The 24,861-nt window shown below is 35.0% G+C and overlaps 1 protein-coding gene across 1 annotated transcript in view; it reads left to right on the top strand.

The window, feature by feature from the left end:
- The window catches only part of KCNK2 (potassium two pore domain channel subfamily K member 2), a 151,530-nt gene extending 127,158 nt beyond the window's left edge, over positions 1-24,372 (top strand). The window contains exons 6-7 of the mRNA XM_027870681.1: positions 15,827-15,957; positions 22,209-24,372. Of these exons, the coding sequence (XP_027726482.1) occupies positions 15,827-15,957; positions 22,209-22,526 (449 nt within the window). The 3' untranslated portion in view covers positions 22,527-24,372. The remainder of the gene's footprint in view (positions 1-15,826; positions 15,958-22,208) is intronic.
- Positions 24,373-24,861: the final 489 nt, after the last annotated feature.

The following is a 24,861-nucleotide window of genomic DNA, read 5'->3' as shown; positions in this document are numbered from 1 at the left end:
GGTTAAGTGACTTGCCCAGGGTCACACAGCTAGTAAGTGTCAAGTGTTTAAGGCTGGATTTGAACTCAGGTCTTCCTGACCCCAAGACCAGAGCTCCATCCACTCTACCACTTAGCTGCCCCTGGAGGCCACTTTTAAACATTAAATCTCAGTTCCTTAATCTCATTCTCTAAAGAATTAGTGGGGAAATCAGGTACATTAGTATTTTAATGTTAACTAATTTCACAATTTGAAATCTTAGTCCAGCTTTGTGACAGACAGAAGTTTGTCAGAAGTCTACCAAATTTGCATTGACTGTACTCACAGTGGCCCTGACTACACCTACAAAACTGTCTTTCATCTTCTTTTGTCTGTTAACTCCATCAGCTTTATTTTCTTTAAAATATTTTATTGATATATTTTGTCTTTACATTGCTTTCATTTTTAAATGTTTTCTCCTCCCCCTACTCAAAAAACCCATTCATCTTTAAGTAAGAAAAAATAGAATATGTAATAAAGTAGTTTAGTGAAACTAACATAGTAACCATATTTGAAAGCCTGTGTAGCATTCCACATCCATGGTCTACCTCTGGAAAGAGAGGAGGAAGGTACATTTTTATTTTTTTTTTTTTACTTTTTGTTTTCTCTTTTTACATTATTGTACGCATTCTGTACATTGTTATCCTGGTTCTGCTTGCTTTGCTTTACATCAGTTCATATAAGTTTTTCAAAGCTTTAATCATTCCTTACAGCATATTAACATTCCATTGATTCATATACCATCTTAACCATTCTGAAATCAACAAGTATCTGCTTTGTCTCCCATATTTTTTTTTGCTACTACAAAAACATGTTGCTGATAGAGATCTTTTATTGTGTTTGTGACCTTCCTATCTTTGACCTTCTTAGGACATACACCTAGTGGTGGGATCTCTGGGTCAAAAGTATGAACATGTTAGTTATTTTTTTTTTGGCCCCATGGACTTTCACTATCCAGTATTAACCAAGTAAAATGTTATAAAGATAAAGAAATATATGAAAAGCTCCACAAAAATTTCAGTAGAGAGAGAGAATTTTTACCCAACAGAATCAAAGAAGCCTTCATGAAAATGATGATACAAAAGCTGGACCTTGCAGAAGTAAAGCATTACAATAGATAGAGAGGAAGAGGGAGTGTTTTGCAGGTATGGCATATGGCCTGCATATATACATGAAAGCAAAATGGTGCAAGAAGAGATTGGGAAACAGGAAGAATTCTGGTTTGGCTGGAACAATGTGTAGAGCATAAAGGTGAAGAGTAGGACATGGACAGGAGTATACTGATAAATGTTTAACAACTGACTTTCTGGGAAAAAAAATGTACAAATAATGCACTTTTAAATCTAAACCATATTATTTTCTCCATCACTTTCTTAAGTCTAGACAATCAGCAAAACAATAAATTAAGTCTTGATTTGTAGTATTTGCTGATTTATAAATGTTTGTATTGAAATTTTAACAACCAGCTCATGTGAACTGGTATAAACCAGCTCCAAACATACCACTGGAAACGAGACTAGAAAATTTAGTTGGAGGCAGTTTGGTGAGGGGAGAATGAAGAGTATGAATATTAGGATAAAGAGTTCGCTTTTATCTTATTAGGAATAGAGAGCTGCTAGAATGTTTTTGAATAGGAAAGTCAGACCTGGGTATTTGGAAAACTCTTTTGGAAGCTCTTTGAAGGATGAATTGGAGAAGGGACAGACTAAAAGAAGAGGAATCACTTTGAATAGTAGGGCAGAGGCTGGACTGGAGTGGGGAGAGACATGAAGCAGGAAGACCAACTATAATGCTACAATAATGGTCCAGAAGTAAGGTGATAGGGGCCTGCAACAGGGTAGGGGCTGTGTCACAGGAGAGGAAGGGGCATCTATGAGAATGTTGCTAAAGTAGAATTGACAGGATTTGGCAACAGATTGTTCTCTTTAAGTCCCAACTCAGCTAAGTTCAGAAAAACTTGACACCAAGTTGGCTGTATTTTTTTTCTTTTTTTTTCTTTTTAGTTTTCAACATTTACTTCCACAAGATTTTGAGTTCCAAATTTTCACCCCATCTTGCCCCTCCCCCCACCCCAAGATGGCATGCATTCTGAATACCCTTTCCCCTAGTCTGCTTTCCCTGCTATCTCTCCCCTCCTTCCCCTTCTATTTTCCTGTAGGGCAGGATAGATTTCTGTACCCCATTTCCTGTATTTCTTATTTCCCAGTTGCATGTGAAAACATTTTTTTAAACATGTGTTTTTTAAACTTTGGGTACCAAATTTTCTTCCTTCCTCCCTCCCCATTCACCCTCATTGAAAAGGCAAGCAACTCAATATAGGCTATACTTGTGCAGTTATGCAAAACACTTCCATAGTAGACATGCTGTGAAAAACTAATTCTATTTCCCTTAATCCTATCCCAGCCCTCCATTTATTCTATTCTTTCTTTTGACCCTGTCCCTCCTTAGAAGTATTTGCTTCTGATTACCTCCTTTCCCAATCTGCCCTCCTCTCTATAATCCCCTACTCTCTTGTCCCCTTCCCCTCCTATTTTCCTGTAGGGTAAGACAGATTTCCATACCCAATTGAGTGTGTATGTTATACCCTCCTTAAGTCAAATCCTATGAGAATAAGATTCACTCATTTCCTCTCATCTTCCCCCGGTTCCCCTCCACTGTAAGAGCCTTTTTTTTTCTGTTTTTTTTTGTGAGATAGTTTACTCCATTCTACCTCTCCCTTTCTCCTTCTCTTAGTATAATCTTCTCTCACCCCTTAATTTTATTCTCCAGATATGACCCCTTCATCTTCAACTCACCCCATGCCCTCTATCTGTCTATCTATCTATCATCTATATATATATATATATATATATATATATATATGTATATATATACATACATACAATTTTTTCCCTCCAACTACCCTGCTACTGACAAAGGTCTCATGAGTTACAAATATCATCTTTCCATGAAGGAATGTAAACAGTTCAACCTTAATAAGTCTCTTATGATTTCTCTTTCCTCTTTACCTCTTCATTTTCCACTTGAGTCTTGTATTGGAAAGTCAAATTTTCTATTCAGCTCTGGTCTTTTCATCAAGAATGCTTGAAAGTCCTCTATTTCACTGAATGACCATTTTTTCCCCTGAAGAATTATACTCAGTTTTGCTGGGTAGGTGATTCTTGGTTGTAATCCTATCTCCTTTGCCCTCCAGAATATTATATTCCGTACCCTGTGGTCCCTTAATATAGAAGCTGCTAAACCTAATCCTAGCTTCTTTGCCCTCTGGAATATCATATTACAAACCCTCTGGAATATTATATTCCATGCTCTGTGGTCCCTTAATGTAGAAGCAGCTAAATCTTGTGTTATTCTGATTATGTTTCCAAAGTACTCGAATTGTTTCTTTCTGGCTGCTTGTAATATTTTCTCCTTGACCTGGGAACTCTGGAATTTGGCTACAATATTCCTAGGAGTTTTCCTTTGGGGATCTCTTTCAGGAGGAGATTGGTGGATTCTTTCCATTTCTATTGGCTGGAAATTTGTTTTACTCTGTTTTTTTTGTGGGTTTTGCTGATTTAGAATTTGTTTAGAGCCATTTTTTGTAGGTATTTGGAGGGGTTTGGGGGAGAGCTCTAGCAAGTCACTGCTTTCTCTCTGCCATCTTGGCTCCACCCCTACCAAGTTGGCTGTATTGACCTGAATTTTTGCTCATATTAACTCTTTAAAAATAGTTTTATTGTTTTTCCCCTTTTGTTTTTATGTCACACTTATTTCTCTTTAACCTATTACCCCTGATCCTTTCTGTTTTACAACCAAAAAACCCCCCAAAACCAAAACCATTTAAGCATTCTGCATTTAAGCAAACTCTTAACCCTCTAACACTTTCTTGTTACAACAGCAATAAAAAACAACAAAACACTTTTTAAGCAAAGCTAGCCCATAATAATAGCTAATATTTCATAGCGCTTTCATGTTTGCAAAGTACTTTACAAATATGATCTCATTTTATCCTCAAAATGACCTGGGGACATGGTTATTATTATCCCTATTTTACAGATGAGGAAACTAAAGCAGATGGAGGTGAAGTGATTTGCCCAAAATTAAACAACCAATAAGTGTCTGAGGCCATATTTAAACTGAGGTCTTCCTGACACCAGGCTCAGTGCTCTAACCATTGCTTAACAAGCCCACAGAGTAACCTGGCCTGACAGTACATTTTACATTCTATATCTATAATCACTACCATTTTAAGGAAAGTATGTTTCCTTGTCAGTTTTTTAGGTTCAAGACTATTCATTAAAACACATCATTTAATTATTATAACTTAAATTACTATAGTCATGGTTATCAGTTTTTGGTGCTGTGGTTTTTTTTATGCTGTATCACTTTAGAGAAGTCCTTTCTGAATTTTTCATGTTTGTTATTTCTTACAGCACAATAATATTCCACTCCATACATATATTGCAAATTGTTCAACCATTCCAAATGGATGGGGACCCATTTTGTTTCCAGTTTTTTGCTACTACAAAGATTAATGCTATGAATATGTTGTTATATATAGGGTCTTCTTTTTGTCTTTGATCTCTCTGGGTTATTTAGCCAGTAAAGGTATCCCTGGGTCAAAGGGCATGAATAATTCAGAAAGTTCAGTAACTTTACTTTAACAGTTCCAAGTTGATTTCCAGAATGGCAGTAGCAATTCACAGTAATGTGTATTAGTAATCCTGTCCACCTGCATCTCCTCCGACATTCACTCTTTCTGGATTTTTAAAAATTACTATGAGGTAAAACCATAGAATTATTTTATGTCTCTTTTAAAGATTTGAGGCAATCTTTCATGTGTTTGACAATTGGATTTTTTCTATAAATGACTTTATTTATATCCTTTGACCAATTATCTATTGGTTAATGGTTTTGGTTGTATAAATTTGTGATGATTCCCTATATGTCTTGGGTATCAGACTTTTTATCAGATATATTTATTGTGAAGATTTTCTCCCACTTGATAGTTTCTTTTCTCATTCTAGCTTCATTGATTTAATTCTTGGGAATGCTTCTTAATTTAAAAAATCAAAATGGTTTCTTCTACCTTATTATTTATTTCCTCTTGTTGGTTAAGAACTCCCCCTGAGTACTTATTCAGCACCATACCAATCAAACTACCAAAAATATTTTATAGAGCTAGAAAAGACAATAACAAAATTCATCTGGAAGAACAAAAAAATCCAGAATATCAAGGGAACTAATGAAAAGAAATGCAAGGGAAGGTGGTCTAGCTATACAAGATCTTAAATTGTATTATAAAGCAGCAACCATCAAAACTACTTGGTACTGGCTAAGAAATAGAGTGGTGGATCAGTGAAATAGGATAGGCATGCAAGACACAACAGTCAATGACTATACTAATCTATTATTTGACAAATCCAAAGATTTCAGCTTCTGGGATAAGAAATAACTATTTAACAAAAACTGCTGGGAAACTGGAAAAATGTATGGCAGAAACTGAGCATGGACCAACATCTTACACCTTATACCAATATAAAGTCAAAATGGGTACAGGATTTAAATATAAGGACTGATATTATAAGCAAACTAGAAGAGCAAGGAATAGTTTACCTTTCAGATCTATGGAGAAAGGAAGAATTTATGACCAAACAAGAGATAGATAAAATTATGAAATGCAAAATGGATAATTTTGATTACATTAAATTGAACAGCTTTTTGCAAAACAAAGACAATACATCCAAGATTAGGAGGGAAGCAGAAAACTGGGAAAGAATTTTTATAACCAGTGTCTCTGATAAAGGCCTCATTTCTAAAATATATAGAGAACTGAGTCAAATGTGTAAGAATACAAGTCATTCCCCAATTGACAAATAGTTAAAGATTATGAACAGGCAGTTTTCAGAGGAAGAAACTAAGGCTATCTATAGTCACATGAAAAAAATGTCTTAAATAACTATTGATTAGAGAAATTCAAATCAAAATGATGCTGAGGTATCACATCACACCTATCAGATAGGCTAACATGACAAAACAGGACAATGATAAATGTTGGAGAAGATGTAGGAAAATTGCAACACTAATGCATTGCTAGTAGATTTATGGAATGATCCATTTTGAAGAGCAATTTGGAAGTAGGCTATAAAATTGTGCATCCCCTTTGATACCACTTCTAGGTCTGTATCCCAAAAAGATCATAAAAACAGGAAAAGGACCCACATGAACAAAAATATTTATAGCAGCTTTTTTGTGGTGGCAAAGAATTGTAAATTGAGGGTATGTCCATCAATTGGGGAATGGCTGAACAAATTGTGGTATATGAATGTAATGGAATACTATTGTGCTGTAAGAAATGATGAGCAGGCAGACTTAAAAAAAAAACCTGGAAAGACTTAAATGAACTGATGCAGAGTGAAATGAGCAGAACCAGGAGAACGTTGTACACAGTAAGAGCCACATTGTGTGATGACTGACTTTGATAGATTTGCCTCTTCACAGCAATTCAAGAATCTAAGACAAATCCAAAAGACTCACAATGGAAATTGCTATCCACATCAAGAGAAAGAACTATGGGGTCTGAATGCAGATGGAAGTATACTATTTACTCACCTTTTCCTTTGTTGTTTTGTTTTATTGCTTCATTCTTGTGGTTCCTCCCATTGGTTCTGATTGTTCTTTACATCACGATTTGTGGGAAAATATGCTTAATATGAATGTACAAGAAAAGCCTATATCAGATTGTATACTGTTGTGGGGGAGGAGAGGAGTGGGAGGAAAATTTAAAGCTCAAAATCTTATGAAAGTGAATGTTGAAAACTAAAAATAAATTAATTATCAAGAAAATAAAAAACAAACAAAAAAAGAATTCCCCCTGAGCCATTTAGGATAAAGTAGATAGATAAATAGATAGATAGATAGATAGATAGATAGATAGATAGATAGATAGATAGATAGATACTAGACATAGATATACATATATGTGTATAAGTATACATATATGTGACAAGAACTTCCAAATAAAGTTTATATATAAATTCTATGAATAAATAATATATGAATAAATTTATATATAAACTATAAGTTTATATATAACTATATCACCCATAAACATATATAAACTATAAGTTAATACATAAACTACATATAGTATATAATGCATAAAATAAGTGTTTTATATACATGTGTGTGTATGTGTGTGTGTGTGTGTGTGTGTGTGTGTATACACACACAGGGCAGCTAGGTGACACAGTGGATAGAGTGCTGGGCCTGGAGTCAGGAAGACCCAATTTTCCTGAGTTCAAATCTGGCTTTGGACAGTAATTAAATGTATGATCCTGGGCAAGTCACTTAACCCTTTTTGTCTCAGTTTCATCATCTGTAAAATGAACTGGAGAAGGAAATGGCAAATCACTACTGTATTTTTGCCAAGAAAACCCCAAATGGTTTCACCAAGAGTTGGCCATGACTGAAACGAATCAAGAACAATGACAACACCACTACACACAAACATTTATTTGGGAGGCTTCCTTCTACAACAAAGGAGAAGTTCCTAAAGCTAATCCCTTTCTATCTTAGGGAATAGGGGATCATTTCAAACTTATTGTAGAATATAGTTTTGATACTGTTTTAAACCAAATTTCTGCCAAAATATTGTCCAGTTTTACTGAAGTATTTTGCTCATGGAACCTCTTGAAGACTTAAATTACAGAGGAGTTGTAATCTGAATTGGTGGAGCAAGCACTTACACCAAAGATATTATAATTCTTTGAAAAATTGAAGCTATTATGTATTTAACAACAATGTCTCTCAGTTTCTCTATCTTTAAAATGGATGTAATTATATTTTTTTTCTTCTAAAATATCAGAGGACTAAATGTGAGGAAGGATAATTTTCCCAAAAGGGATGCTAAACTCTTGGGCCACCAAGCCACAGATCAATCTCTAGTGGCATCTAGTCATTCATGCTCTTTCCTCAACTCTTAGGAAAAAAAAAACTACATGTTTTCCCAGAAACCATTATACAAATGCCTCATTCCCTAATGGGAGAGTCCCAGTCCCAGTATTAGTAATAAAAATAATATATGTTTAGCTCTTTGAGGTTTTAAAAAGAGAGCATGTAAGTTCATGGTATTATTATTATTATTGAAAATTATACTTAGTTTTCACAGAAATATGTTAATAAGTCTATTTATAGAAGGTGCAAACTAACTATACAAGGCAGTTTAGTGTGAAGAAGTCTTACAGATATTACATAGACTTGCTTGAAAAAAAGGGGAAAAACATTACATACTGTTCTACAGAGATAATGTGACAAGTAACCCTTTTCAGTCTAATTAAACAGCTAAATTGTTGAAAGAATCATCTGAATTGTTCTTTTAAAGTAAATGAATAGTAGAGTTCAAAGATAAAATAAAATGTCAATACTTCAGAAAATGAATTAATGATAATTGTTAGAAATTATAGTCTAGGCATCATGTGGAATTGGCATGCAAAGAAGGATCCAAATTACTTTACAAATTTAAGCAGAGAGAAACTCCAATCTAGCTAGTTGCTATTTAATGATAAAATCTCTTTGATGAAATAAAAATAGCCAGCCCCAAAAGGGTGAATTTAAATTCTACTTTCAAATGGGAGAATATAAATATCAGTCGGTGATGAAGAAATCCCCTTCAATTTTACTTCTGACATAGAAAATTCCTTAATGGACATCATCAAATCCCACATGCTTTGCTTCATATCCTCTTGAAAGCATCTTTTAGATAGAAAGACCATTTACTTGTTCTATTTCCCATATGAGAACAATTTTGATTTCTGAAGGTAAATATAATGTTATGTGGTTATAATTATTGAAGCCCTTATAGGAATTAACAAAATATCTCACAATTATCTAGGTTGCTAGATGTCAGTAATCTCAGAAAACCACAGTGTAGTTTCAGTTGAAGATCCCCCATCTAACTCTGCCTTGGTAGAAGGAGCCAGTGATACCAGCCAAGGACTGTACAGCATACAGACGTGACCTGAGCAGAGCAAGAGGAAATAGAAGTAGGAATGAAGAAGAATAGTTGTCTGGAGAGAGAGAAAGAGTCTGATTATAACAATGGAAAAATCACTGATTTCTTGAGCATAAAGTGAGAATAGGATGAAGAAGCGGGGATAATAGAATTCTTTCCTGGAAAATATCTGTTCCATTGTCTTTTCATCTCCAAGGGGTATACTTTGAGGGAGAGCAGTCAGTAGATGGTTTTATATCATTTTTCCCAAACACAGAAAATGAGCTTAGGGGTTACCCATCTTCACCTTTGGCAATGGGCAGATTTTATTTGAAATAAGATTTTTTTCACTCCTTTCCTTCTGCCAGGAAACTGAAATCCCATAAAATTGTGCTGAAATGCCCAAATTGGCTCAGCTAGCTTAAGAAATAGGAAATCAACATCGCTCTGTGTCAGGCTAGAATGAAATCTATTATTATTATTTCCATTCTTATGAATATAGAAGAAGTCAGTATTGGGGGTAAAGGGTAGCATTTAAATTTTTTTATTTTGCTTTATTTTTAGTCCAGACCTACAATTTCATTGATGTAGGGAACTACTACAGAACAAAGTTTCTCTATTAAAATATAAACACATACACACACATACACATTCTGTTTCATTATATTATATATGTATGCATTTGTGTGTCTCTATATGTGTATGTATGTTTATTCACACACACACACACACACACACACACACACACACCTTAAGGTCTTAGAGTGTTGTCTAGATACACTGAGAGCTTGTGTCTTACCCAAATTCACAAGTCAATATACGTCTGAACCCAGGTCTTCCTAACTGTAGAGTTGGTTCTTTAGACAGTATACCATGCTGCCCCAAACCTGTGTCATCTTTTACTTCAAGCTGCTTACTCGATATTTGAGGAAACAAAATATTCACATAGGAAATGAATGAAGAGGAAAGGGTTCAAAGAGGAAGAGGCAAATGCCAAAGGTATAAAAGATAATGGTCCCTCCTACTGAGAAATTGGGATGACTGATTACCAATTAGAAGGAACCTCAGAGATTATCCTTTCTAACAAACACCTGAATAAGAATCCCTTCCAAAAGATAACTAGCAAGTGGTCATGAAGACTGACTAAAATGAGGCAGAACCTGCTATATCCTAAAGTGCCCCCTTTTACTTTTGAATATATTCACTTGTTAGGGGTATTTTCTTCATTTGCCCAAACTAAAATATAATTTGTCATCATTCCGTAAAATGGATTTCACTCCTAACTCTCCTATTCCTCTCAGTAGCATGATTTTTCTATCAGTTACTTAAATTTGGAAACTATTTCAGTTCCTGTGTCCAATTAATCACCACATATTATTGATTTTCTTTAGTAATATCTTGCATCCATATTTTTTTCGTTCCTACTGCCATCATCTGAGTTTAAACTCTTGTTCCTTTATGCCTAGATTACTGCAACAGTATCCTAATCCTAATCATATTTCTATCATTTCAATCTCACCTCACTCCAATCCATTCTGCACACAGTAAATTAATCTTTCTAAAATCATCTTTTCATTATGTGAATACCCTACTCTAAAGTCCCACTCAAATGTTCCCCACAGCTAATAGGAAAATAGCCAGATTTCTTGGACTTCAGTTAGGGTACTTCATAATCTCCCCCTAACCTACTTTTTCAACTTTACTTCTCACTGTTTCCAAACATAAACTCTTTTCCAACCAGACTAGTCTACTTACTGTGCACTGAATAAACAGCATCATTCCCTTTATTTATAATAGTCTCCTAGCCTTGGAATTCTTTCTCCTTACCTTTCTTCCTAACACCTTTCTTAAGCCTGCAGCCCTCAGATACCTCTCCCTTTTTTGAACATCAAGAACATTTGTTTCTATATTTGATTTGGCACTTAAAACATTCTAAAGCATTTTTATTTAATTGTTTCATATACACATTTTTTTCCTCCCCAAACTAGACTGTCACCTTTTTTGTGGGCAAGGACCATGTGAAAACTACTTTGTATCCCAGTGCTTGTCACAATAATATAAATTGGATAAACTCAATGCAGATGCCAATTATAGAGGTGCAATTTCTCAGGATTCCCAATATTTCTTCAAATTCCTGCATAGATAATTAAATGTCCACTTTTTGCTCTGTTAGAAAAGGTAAGTTGCCAGGCCATCAGGTCTAGTTTTGCTCTTCCTTTGGAATTGAGTTAAAGAAAGCTAGAGTGGACTTGATACTCTTATATGGTAGATTTTCAACAATTATCATCATCATTATCATCATCACCAGCACTTTATTAACTGCTTAACATGTGTGATTAACCTATATACATTGGTGGAATTCTTTCCACCTTTGAAAGTTGCTAGAAACAGCAACTTCTAGTTTTGACCTCATATGTCCTTTGGAGTGTCTCTCTGTATCTCCAGGACACCAAGGAAATTTCAAAATCAATATTAAGTTTAATTTCTTTTTATGTAAAAAAATGAATGTGTACAGTGATGTCCACGAGCCAATTGTCAACTTTTCAACATAAACATTTACACCTTAGAAATAATCAAACTGCAAATCGGGGCTTGATTTATTGTTTTGTTGATTGTCTAGATTTAAGAAAATGATGGAGAAAATATTAATAATGAAGATTAACCTTAAAGATGTGTTGTACATATTTTTCCAGAGATCCTGTTGTTAAACATTTATAGTACACCCCTGAATATGTGCTATGATCAGTCTTTTAAGTGAGAGTGGGGGGTAACTGAAAAGTCAAATATGAATAAGTGAGACTTGGCAATTGCTTTTAGAGAAATAATATTTGAAGTCATTCAATTAGATACATTCTTTTAGGGATAGAGCATATGTTGAGTAAAAAAACTAAGGATTGAGGTAGTCAGTCAAATCGCATTTATTAAGCATCATCTATAATGTCAAAGGTACTGTGATAAGTAATGCAACCCTGGAATCAACTGCAATGAGGGGTAGGGGAGGTGAGTATAGTAAGCTCTGAAGCATTTCACAGATCACTTACGCTGACAGAATTCCAAGTAGAGTCTTTCCTGACTGACTTGTTGTTGTTCAGTCGTTTCAGTCATGTTTGACATTTCATGACCGCATTTGGGGTTTTCTCGGCAAAGATAATGGAGTGGTTTGCCATTTCCTTCTCCTGCTCATTTTGCAGATGAGGAATTGAGGCAAACAGGGTTAAGTGACTTGCTTAGAGTCACATAGCTATTAAGTGTCTGAGGCTGGATTTTAACTCACAAAGTTGAGTCTTCCTGACTCCAGGCACAGTGCTGGAATTACTATGTGGCATTTTTCTTTCTTTAATCTCACTTCTGTTTGACAGTCCTGCAATCCTAACCTTATTGGCTCCTTATCTCATTGCCCAAAGCAACCATTCCAAACTTTTCTTTTTCTCCTTTCTGCATTCATTGCATACTCCTTCCCTATGCTTATAGCAGATGACCAGATCCCCTAATTCCCTGAGGAAATTGTGAACATACATACAATTTCAGGATCTGAAAGTTGGAAGGGGCTTTAAAAGCCTTATAACCATCATTTACCTAACCAGGAATCCCATCAAAAATATCTCCAATAAGTGATTCCCTGTGAATTCCCAACATGACCTTTCTTAGCCCCCATACTTTTCCTCAAACTTTCTAAGCATTATCATCGTTTTCCTTCCTCTAGTCATAATTAAAGAATTATTTTTACTACTTGCTAAGAGTAATCCTATTTCCCTTGACTCCATTCCCTCTTCCTTCCTCCAGGACCTTGCTTCAGTAAATAACCCTTGTCTCTCATGTACCTTTAACCTATTACTCACTATTGAATTCTTCTGAACTGCCTATAAAAATGGTCAGGTCTCCTCACATTTTTTTGCAAGGCAATCAGGGTTAAGTGACTTATCCAGGATCACACAGCTAGTGAGCATTATGTGTCTGAGGCCAGATTTGAACTCAGGTCCTCCTGACTCCAGGGCCGGTGCTCTATCCACTGTGCAATGTAGCTGCCCCGTCTCAATTCTTAAAAACAACATAATGACAGCAAAACTTCCCTTGACCCTTCCAATCCATTTAGCTACCATTAATTCTCTCTCCTTCCCTTTACCAGTGAGCTTCTTGAAATGAAAAACAAAACAAAATAAGACAACTTTTACTTCCTCATTACTTACTGTCTTAGACCTTTGTTTAAATTTCTGTCATTTCCATTCTATTGGAATCATTGCCTCTAAAGTCATCCATAAAGATCTAATAATTAAATCAGTGGACTTTTATCAGTCCTCATCCTTGTTGGACACTACAGCTTAGGACCTTGTTGACCCTCCCTTCCTATTGGATTGTCTCTCCTCCTTTGGCTTGAAGGACAGTATCCTCTCTTGGTTCTTTTGTAAGAGGACCTTCTCTGTCCACTTAATTTGCTCTTCATATTCTTCTTGACCTTTTAATCAGTGGTGTGCTTTTAAGTATTTTACAACTGGCTCCTTGAGGGAAAATGCATATACAACACTTTTAAGTTTAATTTGCACTATTAACATTTTCTCCATCATTTTCTTAATCCTAGACAATCAACAGAACATTAAATCAAACCCTGATATGTAGATTTCCTTGTTTCCAAGATGAAAATGCTCTCACTGAGCTCTAGCTGGCTATAGTACATCCCTACTTTTAATGGGTTGACCTTTAAGAGTCTTTTGTAGGAGTTTTTCTTCTTTAAACTCTCTCTCCTTTGGTAATTTTCATTCAGTTCTATTGTTTGAAATACCATTCCTATGTAGATAACTCCCAAATATTAGAGGTGGTGTGCTATAATGGATTGGACTTGGAATCAGGAAGACCTGAATTCAAATTCTGTATCAGAAACTTATTAGCTGTGGGGTTGTGGCTGTGTAGGTGTGTAGTATATTTTGGGTATCCGACTTTCATAAGAGAAATTTGATGCAAAGATTTTCCCCAGTCAATCATCTCCCTTCTTATTCTAATTGCATTAATTTTATTCATGAAAAAGCTTCAATTTCATGTAACCATAAAATGATCATTTTATCTTTTGTAATTATTTCTAACCTTTCTTTGGTTAAAAATTTATCCCCCAGCCATAGCTGTGAAAGGTACCTGATCTGGCTTTCTTCTATTTTTTAAAATGATATAACTTTTAATATTGAGTTCACATAGCCGTTTTGAGTTTATTGTGGAATGTAGTATAACACTATTTTTAACGTTGCACGACTCTTTTTAGTTTTACCAACAGTTTTTGTCAAGTAGAGACTTATTTTCTAGGTGATTTATGTTTGAGGGTTTATCATCAGTGAGATAATTGAGTTCAAATATTAAAGAAACAACATAATTTAGCATATTAAAAACAAAAACATTTCAAAAACCACGATTATGTCTATAAGTGCAAAAAAGCCTTTGATAAAGTATAAAGTATAACATTAATTTATATTAGACAAAATATAGACATAGAAGATTCTTCTTTATAATATGATAAAAAAAGCATCTAATACCAAAAACTAGCATTATATGCAATGGGGAAACATTAGAAGCATTCCCAATTATAGGAGTGAGGCAAAAATATATCTACTCCCTTGTTGTTGTTTTTGTTCAGTTGTGTTCATCTCTTTATGACCTCATTTGAGGTTTTCTTGGCAAAGATACTGGGGTTTGCCATTTCCTTCTCCAGCTCATTTTACAGAGAAGAACTGGGGCAAACAAGGTTAAGTGACTTACCCAGAGTCACAGTGCCAGTAAGTATCTGAGGTCAGATTTGGACTTAGGAAGATGAGTTTTCCTGACTCCAGTCCTGGAGCTTTTTCCACTGTGTACCTAGCTGCCTGATCCTTTTACTAATAGTATTTAATACGGTCTAGAAATATGAACAATAGCAAAAAAGATAAAAGAAAGAAATGAAAGGCATAAAGATAGGCAAAGAGGAGAAAGAACTATCCCTTTTTGCTGATGATTTGATGGTTTACTCAGAAAAAATCTAGAGGAGCAAGAAAGATACTAATTGAGACTCTAAATAGTTTCAAAAACTTTCAGGATACAAAATAAATCCAAAGAATAAATATCATTTTTATGTAACAATAACTTAGAGTAAAAAGTGATTTTTTTACTATAAAATTAAAAGCACAATTCTAAATAACTTCAAATTTCATAAAATATCTAGGATTGCATCTACCAAAACACACTTAATTCCTGTATAGATAGGGTAGGGCCTGGGCCTGTGATTGCCTTGGTATAGGCAACTCCTGGGGAGAAAATTCCCTCTACCCATATAGTTCCACATCTTCTCTGCAAGCGACTCAAATAACTGGAGGGATAGGCAGTGTTCATAGTTGGGCCACACCCACTTAATAAAACAGCAACGCTACCAAAATGAATTTATACATTTAGTGCCATGCTAATTTAGCACCAGAGCCATACTTTATAGAACTAGACAAAACATAGCTCATTTTGAAGAACAGAAGATCTAGATTATCAAGGGAAATGATGAATAAAGATAGGAGTAAAGGGGTCAATAGCACTTCCAGACCTCAAATGCATTGTAAAGCTGTAATCAACAAAAACTATTTAATTTCTGGTTAAAAAAATAGAAAAGTAGATCGATGGAACAGACTATACAAGGCTTAATCTCTTTTATGCAGCTATGCTTGAGGATGCAACTAAGAACCTAGATGGTGGTGTTGGAATCCACTTATGTATGGGAAACATTCAAAAACTCAAGAATCTATGAGGATCATCTGTCTTATTTGATCAGTGAGAAACTTGTACATTCCAAAACTACTGCTCCTGCCTGCTGGTAACTGTACTCCTGACGTACAGATATAGAAAGTATTCAAGAGATGTTGGACTGCCTGACAAATTCAGCCCAGAACTCTGGACCATATGAGGCTGATAAAGATACTGCTGCACCAGGTGGATGCAGCGAATCCGAGTACCTTACTGACGGCTTTGTTGGCAGAATAAAAATGAAACTGCCATTCCCTTCTGCTACCCAGGCAGCATTCTGGACATGTGTACAAAAGAAAAAACAGAAACATCAACAAGACCGGCATGTCCTTTGAGAACCAGCAAGAGTATGGGAACAGTGTGATATTAAGCTCCAGGTGCACTGTAGGCCTCCAGAATAAATATTTAGCTTCTTTCTGCAAGTCATTCTTAAAGTTAAAAGAAAAGACATAGTCAGCGTATGGAATGTGTTCCCCCAGGAAGTCAATACAAATACGCAATGACTGTTCAGATTAATTCATGGATAATAGATCTATTAACGACAAATTAAGAAGTAATGAGTGTTTGGAGGATATTTTCCTGGCCTTTGAGAATACCATTCTGTTATCTAAATTCTGGGTGCCACATTTTGGGAAAGATGGGGGTAGACATGGGTTGAACGTGGGTTCAGGAACATCTAATGAAAATTGGCAAGCAAGATAGTAAAGAAAGGCCTTTAAGTTCATGTCATGTGATAACTAGTTAAGTGAAAGTGGATGTTTAGCTTAGAAGAGGGATTAGAATTACACCACTTGACCAGAAGACAGAAAAGGGAACAATGATTGGAAGTTTCAAGAAAAGGTAAATTAAGGCTTAATGTAAAGAAATCATTCCAAAAGAGTTATCCAAAAAGTGGAATGGGCTGATTAGGGAAGCCCTTATTGGATATGTATGAAGAACATTAGAGAAACATTAGAGGCTGGATGACTACTTAATTGTCTGTTGTATTGGAGAAGAAATTATTTTTCAGATACAGTTTAGACTAGATGTTTCCGGGGATCCCTGCCAACTGTGAAATTCTGTGATTTTTGTGCATGCCATTAAAAAAGGATAACTGTCAAGCTTTCTTAAAGCTGCTGATCAAATCTTGGGTTAAATGGAGCATTAGTCTGAGGCAACATGACATTTCTTTGTTCTTAGAAGAATCTGCATTCATATAGCACCTACTATGTGACAGGCACTGTACTAAGCACTTTATGTTATCTCATTTTATCCTTATAACATCCCAGTGAGGTAATGACAATAGCTAAAATTTATATAGTGTTTACTATGTAGGTGCTAGGTACTGTGTTAAGCACTTTTCAATTATTATCTCATTTGGTCCTCATAATAACTCTGGAAGGGAGATGCTGTTATTATCCCCATTTTACAGTTGAGGCAACTGAGGCAAGCAGAGGTTAAGTGACTTGCTTAGGGTCACATAGCTAGGTGTCTGAGGCTGGATTTGAACTCATGTCCTGCTGGCTCTAGTCCCAGCATTGTGTACACTGTGCCACCTATCTGCCTCAACACTAGCCAGGGAAAGGTTCTATAAGTAGATACATTATCTAATTCTTAAATATTCATCAATAAACAAGATTTCTTCAATACTCTTTTTTGCTTGAGGTAGATAATTCTTTGTAATGTATGTTACTATTGCCTCTAATGGTAAAATACTTGGTTGAACTTCCATAGGTGATATAAGATGGGGAGGGTAAGTTAAGATCAGATCATGGAGAGCCATGAGTGATTGGCTGAGGAATATGGATTTTTACTCTTGAAACAATGGAGAGCCATTGACATATTCTGAGCAAGGTTATATGATCCTGGGAAATAAGTAATTCTGGGTAGATGAGTTTGCTAGTTAGCTAAGAGCTTAACCACCTTTAGTTTTAGTTTAAAAACATTCAATCATTTTAGATGGAAATCTTTCTAAAATCTTTTATACTCTTTTTTAAAAACAGCATCTTAGGAACTATTAAAATATGTAGAGCTAAATTTAATAATTGAAAAAATAGATTTTAATTTGAAAAAAGAAATATATAAGCCTGTTTGCTTTTAGGTTAAATAGTCCCAGACAGCTGACCTTTTTGAGATTTTTTTCTCTTTTAGTTACTTTAGAATACTGCCTATTGTAGTTCTTTTGTCCTCTCTAATTTCTTATTTCTAATCTTCTTTGGACTTAGAAACTAGGAAAAGGGGCTTGAAGGCCTGGGCACTGCCCTTTAATTCAAGTGAGTGAGTTTTAGTGTAAACATATCATGGCATTTATTTTTAAAGCTGTGTACTGTGATTAAAGGCCAAAATGGACAATACAAATTCCTCTGATCTCCAATTTTCTTTTGCTTGCTTCTTAATCTTTTTGATAGATGACATTTTGGCAGCTGAGTTCCAAACAGGTGAAATATTATTATAATCTGAGTTAGAGAATTTTAATAAAAGACAAAGCCAAAAAAAATTCAGAGCCTAAAAGGTGAAGAAACACATTATACATATATATCATATATTTGTATATGTCAATATATTTGTTTATATATATGTAGCAAAACTATATATATACATATATATAATATAACATTTATATAACACTTAATGGCTTGGAAATTGATTTAGCAATATTATTTTGCTTAATCCTTACAACTCTTGAAATAAGTGGCATTATTTCGATTTTAACTGACTTGCCCAGGGCCACACAGCTTATAAGTACCTGAGGAGGTATTAGAACCTAAATCTTCCTGATTCTATGCCCTCTGCTTCATCTACCATACCACTTTGCGTACAGAGCTTCAGAAGTCCAGATATTCCAATCAGGAAAACAATTGTTTTTGTATATCCCAGGCCTTGAGAGTTAGTTTGGCATAATAAAGTGTTGGACTGGAGTAAGGAAGACTTGAGTTCAAATTTCTCCTCTGACATCCTCTGAATAACCAAGGACAGATTCCTTAACCCCTCTGAGCCTTGGATAACTTTCTATAACTGTAAATTACAGAGAGGTACAGTGGGAATAGGAATGAGAAAACGTCTGTGCATTTACATAAATAAGGATGGGAGCAAGATAGTAGTCTAGTTCTATCTAACAACAATTTTCTTATGGTCTGTTGGCTTCCTCGTTGTTCCTCACATATCCTACTCCATCTCCTGTCTCTGACCATTTTTACTGGCTACCTTCAATGCCTAGAATGCTCTCCTTCCTCATCTCTAGCTCTGGGCTTACGTCAAGAGTCTGCTAAAATCCCACTTTCTGCAAAAACTCCTTCCTTGTCCTTCTTATTCTTAATACCTATCCTCAGAAACCATCTCTAATTTTATCCTGTAAATATCTTGCTTGTACATAGTTATTTGCATGTTGTCTCTCCATTAGACTGACTTTCTTGAGAGCAGGGACTATATTTTTGTCTTTTTTTGTATCCTCTTTGCTTACCACAATGCCTGGCTCATAGAAGGTTATTAATAAATGCTCATTGACTGACTACTGACTTGATTTTTTGGAAGACATTCACAGTTAACATAAGTACATCATAGAAACACTATAACATGAGTTACTTGAGGGTAGAATGCAGGATAATGCATCTATCTTGTCTTGCCCAAGGGCACAGGTCCTGGAATCATTAGACGGTCTTTGTTATAATAAGTCCTCTATTATAATACAAACTTATGACGTAGATATTGGAGGTAGTGTTATTTCATAGTTCCCATCGATAAATCCACAAGTATTTATTTGAGTATTCATGGTATGCCCTCTGTATATTTAAATGGTTTTTCCACTGGTGGTGAGAGCTAAGGTAAACCATTCATTTGTCTGGTCTTCCTTGTGACAAAGGATAAACTTTTTTGGAATGAGTGAATAAGATAAAAGACACCACTTTTTTAATTTTTTAATTTTTTTCTTAGAGATTATATAAAATTGATTATATAATGATTGAAACTTAGACTCATGAATGTACATTTTATAGACACAAAAACTAAGATTTAAAGAGGAAATCCTACCAGCAGTTACCGACAGAATAGAGCATAGGACTGTAGTTATTAGACTCAGTATAGTTCTTTTTCATTGAATTTGGCCTCAGATTCCTTCACTTGTCATATTTGTATTTATATTTCATCTATACATGTGTGTATATGTATATATCTATAAAGCTACATATATAGGTATATATAAATATATATACATGTGTGTATATAAAATATATGCATATATGCACATATTTTCATACATGCATATATACACATGCACACACGCATGCATGCACATACATACATATACATACATATATACAACTTTTCCCTTCACCCTTAAGGAACTCAAAGTACCCAGTGCTTTAACCATTGTCAGAAATTAGGAGGATAGCAGTTCTTGGTCTATAGAGCAAGGCAAGGAAAAAAATATAAGGTGGTGCTTGATATTTGGGTCTCCTCTTTCCAGCCTATAAGGGTCCCCCACATCCTATAAGCTACAGGTCAGATTTCTAGTCACTTTCTCTTTATGAACATCTCCATCACCTTCTTTCCTGAACTCTTTGCTATGTATTGTGATTAAAATGAAACCCTATGCTATCAAATCAAACCATATAACTACATGAATTCCATGAAAATAGAAGGGGAAGTGATTCTTGGAGAAAGCAAAAGATGTCTTCTATTTAGATTTAGTGAAAATCATGATCAGAAATTGAAGGATTCATTGATCTCAGATAATTAGGTCCTTGATTTTCTTTCATTTATCCTACTCTACTCCTAAAGTAGAATTAACCATTGACTTGTAAAAGCCTTTTGATGTCCAAAAATTCTTTGTGTGTGCCCTTTTGGTTATTTGCTCAGCCTGAGAGTTATGCTTTTTCATGAGCTGTGAGTGCTGTCACAGAGAAGGTCAAGTCTGCTTAGAATCTAGAGTTTGATGGGAGTTCTGTGTCCCTTGCTCAACTCCAAGTACTCATTAAAGTTTCAAACTGCAGCAGGAAGTTTGTGTTATATTACTACTAAAAAAAAACAAAAACAAAAAAAAAACAACCAACCATGGAAAAAATAAACATCCACAATTAGTTGTCACTTTAGACCTAATAAACATCCAATTATCTGCTAAGAAAGATATGAGACTCAAGAGCTGGGGATGAGACATAGATAAGGTGATAGAAATGCTACAGCTAAAATAGAATTGGGAGAGCTTTAAAAAGAAAAAAAAGGTTTAGAGCCAATTTATTTAAAAGAATGGAGTAGGTTGGCAGGTCAAGAAGGATGGTAACTAAAACAATCCTGGTAGAACAGGTTTAATTTTAGGCCAACCCGCCTTGACAACAACATCCTCAGAGAATACTATATGTCTTATCAGCATGATATCACCAATAGAATTATTTTTTGTAAGGCAAGAATCTGATGTTGTAGCTGAGATTTGGAGTTTCAAAGATTTATATATCTGAAAAGAAGAAATCTGGCCTTTTTCCTTTTTTTCTTCTTGTTCTTTTCAATCTTCTCACATTGAGAAAAGTGAACTATAGAAATAAAAGTATCACATAATAAATTATCTTTTGCATATTTATGTGTTTATGAATTCTGGAAGCAGTACCTGTTAATGTTACTTCTGTGCAGTAAATCTTTTAATCTGGGAAGGGGATGAATTAAAATGAGACAGAAATGTGTTTGGCTTAAAAATTCTGTGTTGGTGTGTGTGTGTGTTCATCTAGATCAAGCTAATTTGCTTTTGAAACTGTCGGCCTATGCCACAAAACTGCACTAGTTTAGTAAACCACCTTAAAGATTTTAAAGTGCTTTATTTCTAAGCTGCATTGATCCTAATTGCTTTACACATAGGCACCTTCAGACATATTTCTAAATTTTTTAAATAAAACTGAAGCTAATATAGAAACATGTCATCTATCATTTGAGATCATTACACACTAACAATTCAAGGATTATGCTGTCCAATAACTTTATAAAATTTTGATCTAAAAACAGTGACTTAACATTTGCTACCACTAATGTTTTATCTACTTAAGATGAAATTACTTAAGAGTTAATTTACTATTTGACTTTTAAGAATAAAAAAAATTGAAAAAGAAGATGATACAGAGTGAAGAATGTTGTATTTGGATTAAGAGAATGGTCAAATATGAGAGATGTTGTGAACACAACATAAGACTCAGCAACTGATTTTATGTATGGATGTAACATGAAAATAGAGTCATAAAATATAAAATAAGAGGTCATTTTTCTTTTTTATAATCCTCATAAGATTTCTTTGCAGGTTTCTCTAGTATCCTGAAAAACATGATTTGATTTATGTGGAATAAATTTATAAACCACTTTTTAGTGTAGCTAGCTATACTGTAAAACATCCAGTCACATAATTAGGCTATGGAATAAGTATGGATTCTAATCCCACAACGCTCATCGTTTAATCTCATTTTTAAGAAAACACTTCAAGAGGCTAATGTTGTACTTTTCTATATTTGTGTATTTGTTATAGGTGGGAGAGTTCCGAGCCCACGCTGCAGAATGGACCGCCAACGTCACAGCTGAGTTCAAGGAGACCCGAAGGCGCCTGAGTGTAGAGATTTATGACAAGTTTCAGCGGGCCACCTCCATTAAAAGGAAGCTCTCAGCAGAATTGGCAGTGAACCATAATCAAGAGCTGACCCCATGCAAAAGAACCCTGTCAGTTAACCACCTGACCAGTGAGAAGGACATCCTGCCTCCACTAATGAAGACTGACAGTATTTATCTGAATGGTTTAACGCCTCATTGCCCAGGTGAAGAAATTGCTGTCATTGAGAACATTAAGTAATCCATGATTGGGATACTGGTTCTTTGGAAAGCCTTGGTCTTAACCATGGCTGAGGACTTTGGTATGCTCTTTATAACTGATGCTGTTAGCATTTTTAAAGTGTGCATGAGCTCAAAAGAAAAAAAAAACACAAATGCCCATCATAGTCATCTACCATCAACAGAAATTGGGATTCTGAGCCAGCACTTTACTTTTGGAGATGCTTGTTGAATAGCACTACTATCTTTGATAGGTAGTGGAACAAGCAATGTCTGATGCCTTTCTGTGCCCAGACTGTTTTTTTTTTTCTTTTCCTTATTTTTTTTTCCTAATGTGCCATAAGGCCTAAGAATGAATTCTAATTGTTTATTCTCATTATGTAGCTTTGAGGGATAAGTCCTTAAATTTTCAGGGTCTACCTAACTGAGCCTAGACATGGACCATTTATGGATGACAACATTTTTTTTGTAAATGGCAAGAAATTCTTATGCAGCCTTTTACCTAAGAAATTTCTGTCAGTGCCTTATCTTATGAAGAAACAGAACCTCTCTAGCTGTTATGTGATTTTTCTGCCCCATGACCCCATCCCCTGACCTGCTGCCCTGCTCCCCATGCCCCCAGTTCTCCGTGCATGGATACTCTACATTCCTGGAAACAGTGTGTGAAAATAATTGAAGTGAGGATACCTGACGAAGGAATGGACAGTGAACAAATTAGATGGACATTGGAACAATGCTCAGAAACCCTAGTTTTAAAGGTACTACATTTAAAAGAGATGGACAAATGTCCCCTACAATTAGTTCTCTTCTTCAGGCCCCACTGTAAAACAATCCTATGTAATTATAGTCCGGCTTATGGAATTGTCAAGTTCCTTGGCAGGTTTCATTTTTGTGGAAGTTTTCAGAAATGATTCCATTTATCATCAAGTGTACCTAAAAAGGGGAGATAATCCACATGTAATAAATTATCTGACAGATGAAAGCACTCAATACTTTATTTTATTTAAGATGATCTTAATTCATTGGTTTTGCTTAACCAAAATGGCAAAAAAAAAGTCAAAAATGTGTTTTTGGAGCATTTGCTAATAAAGTTTACCACTAGCATTTTTTCTTTGATGTTTGAAAGGGTTGTAATCTCAAGGCCCTACCCCTGCCCCATATAGCTGCCCTAGGGGTGCACAAACGTTCTACCCTCCAGTGGTTTCTTCCTCCGGAGCTGTGACTGAGAGGAGAGCAGAAGTTGAAACTGGTATCACTGTGACTTTGCACATTGAAAATGTAGATTGTAGGCATAATTCATCCCTGCCATAAGAAAGAGAAAGCTGTTATAGCACAATTTAAATACTGATAGCTCTTTTTAGATAGGAAAGGCTCGTATTCAGAAGTAAAACCTTTTTTAGTTACTTTTGTATCCTCTAGATTTGTGGATATTTCTAAGATGCAGAAGAAATGCTACAAAGGTACCCAGTAGATTACTAATTTTTTCCTTTATTTTCTTATTTAAGCCTACTGTAGATAAAAATAAGTTGAAACAACATGATTGCCTAAAATAAAATTGGAAAAAAATGTATTGGATTGTGTCCAATGAGGCTGTCTTTAAAAAATATTGATGTTACAAATGCCTGTTTTTCGAAAATAAAGATTTAAGCTAGAAGTGTAAATATCTAGTTAACTTGCTGAGGGTACTGTTTTAAATTTAGGAAATCTAACACAAATTTTTTAGGAGGCCAGGCGCTTTTAGAAAGAAAGCTACACCCATTTCCTCAGTAACTGTGTTCTGAAAGTTCATATGGTGAGATACACCTCTTGCCATGTATAAACTGTGAATTGTATGGAAAAAAAATAAAGTTTTTAATTAATTAAAGTCAGCTTTTTTGGAGTCTCCTACTTACTACTCTGATGATGAACAATTAGGTCTCTCTCTGTCCACACAGACAGCCCAGTGAGGCGGGGCAGGCTGCATATGAATGTCATAGTGGCTGAATGGTAAATGAAGGATGCTTGGCAGTAAGGATATGGAGATTGTATTTAGGAAACATCATTTATCTCCCTTGTTAAATTCTCATCTTTGGCAGGTAATCACAACCTGAGAATCCTGTAAGCAGATATTTTAAGATCAAGATACATGAAAGTAAAATAAATTTGTCCTAGGATATGGTGTAGGATACATTCTTTACATGAGTTTTTTGAACTAATCCAGTTAATTGTGGTTCTGTTTAAATATCTTTCCACTTTGGGGATTGACCATGTTAGATATTCTATTTAGAAAGAAGAAATTTAACAAACAGAGATCAAACATTTGAAATATATGTATGTATACATATAAAAATGCACATTGATATGTATGTGCATATATA

This window comes from Vombatus ursinus, unplaced genomic scaffold, assembly GCF_900497805.2.
Source record: "Vombatus ursinus unplaced genomic scaffold, bare-nosed wombat genome assembly UNPS02014798.1, whole genome shotgun sequence".
NCBI classification, from domain to species: Eukaryota; Metazoa; Chordata; class Mammalia; order Diprotodontia; family Vombatidae; genus Vombatus; species Vombatus ursinus.
The sequence above is the reverse complement of the archived record's forward strand: the minus strand, read 5'-3'. Positions and strand labels throughout refer to the sequence as shown.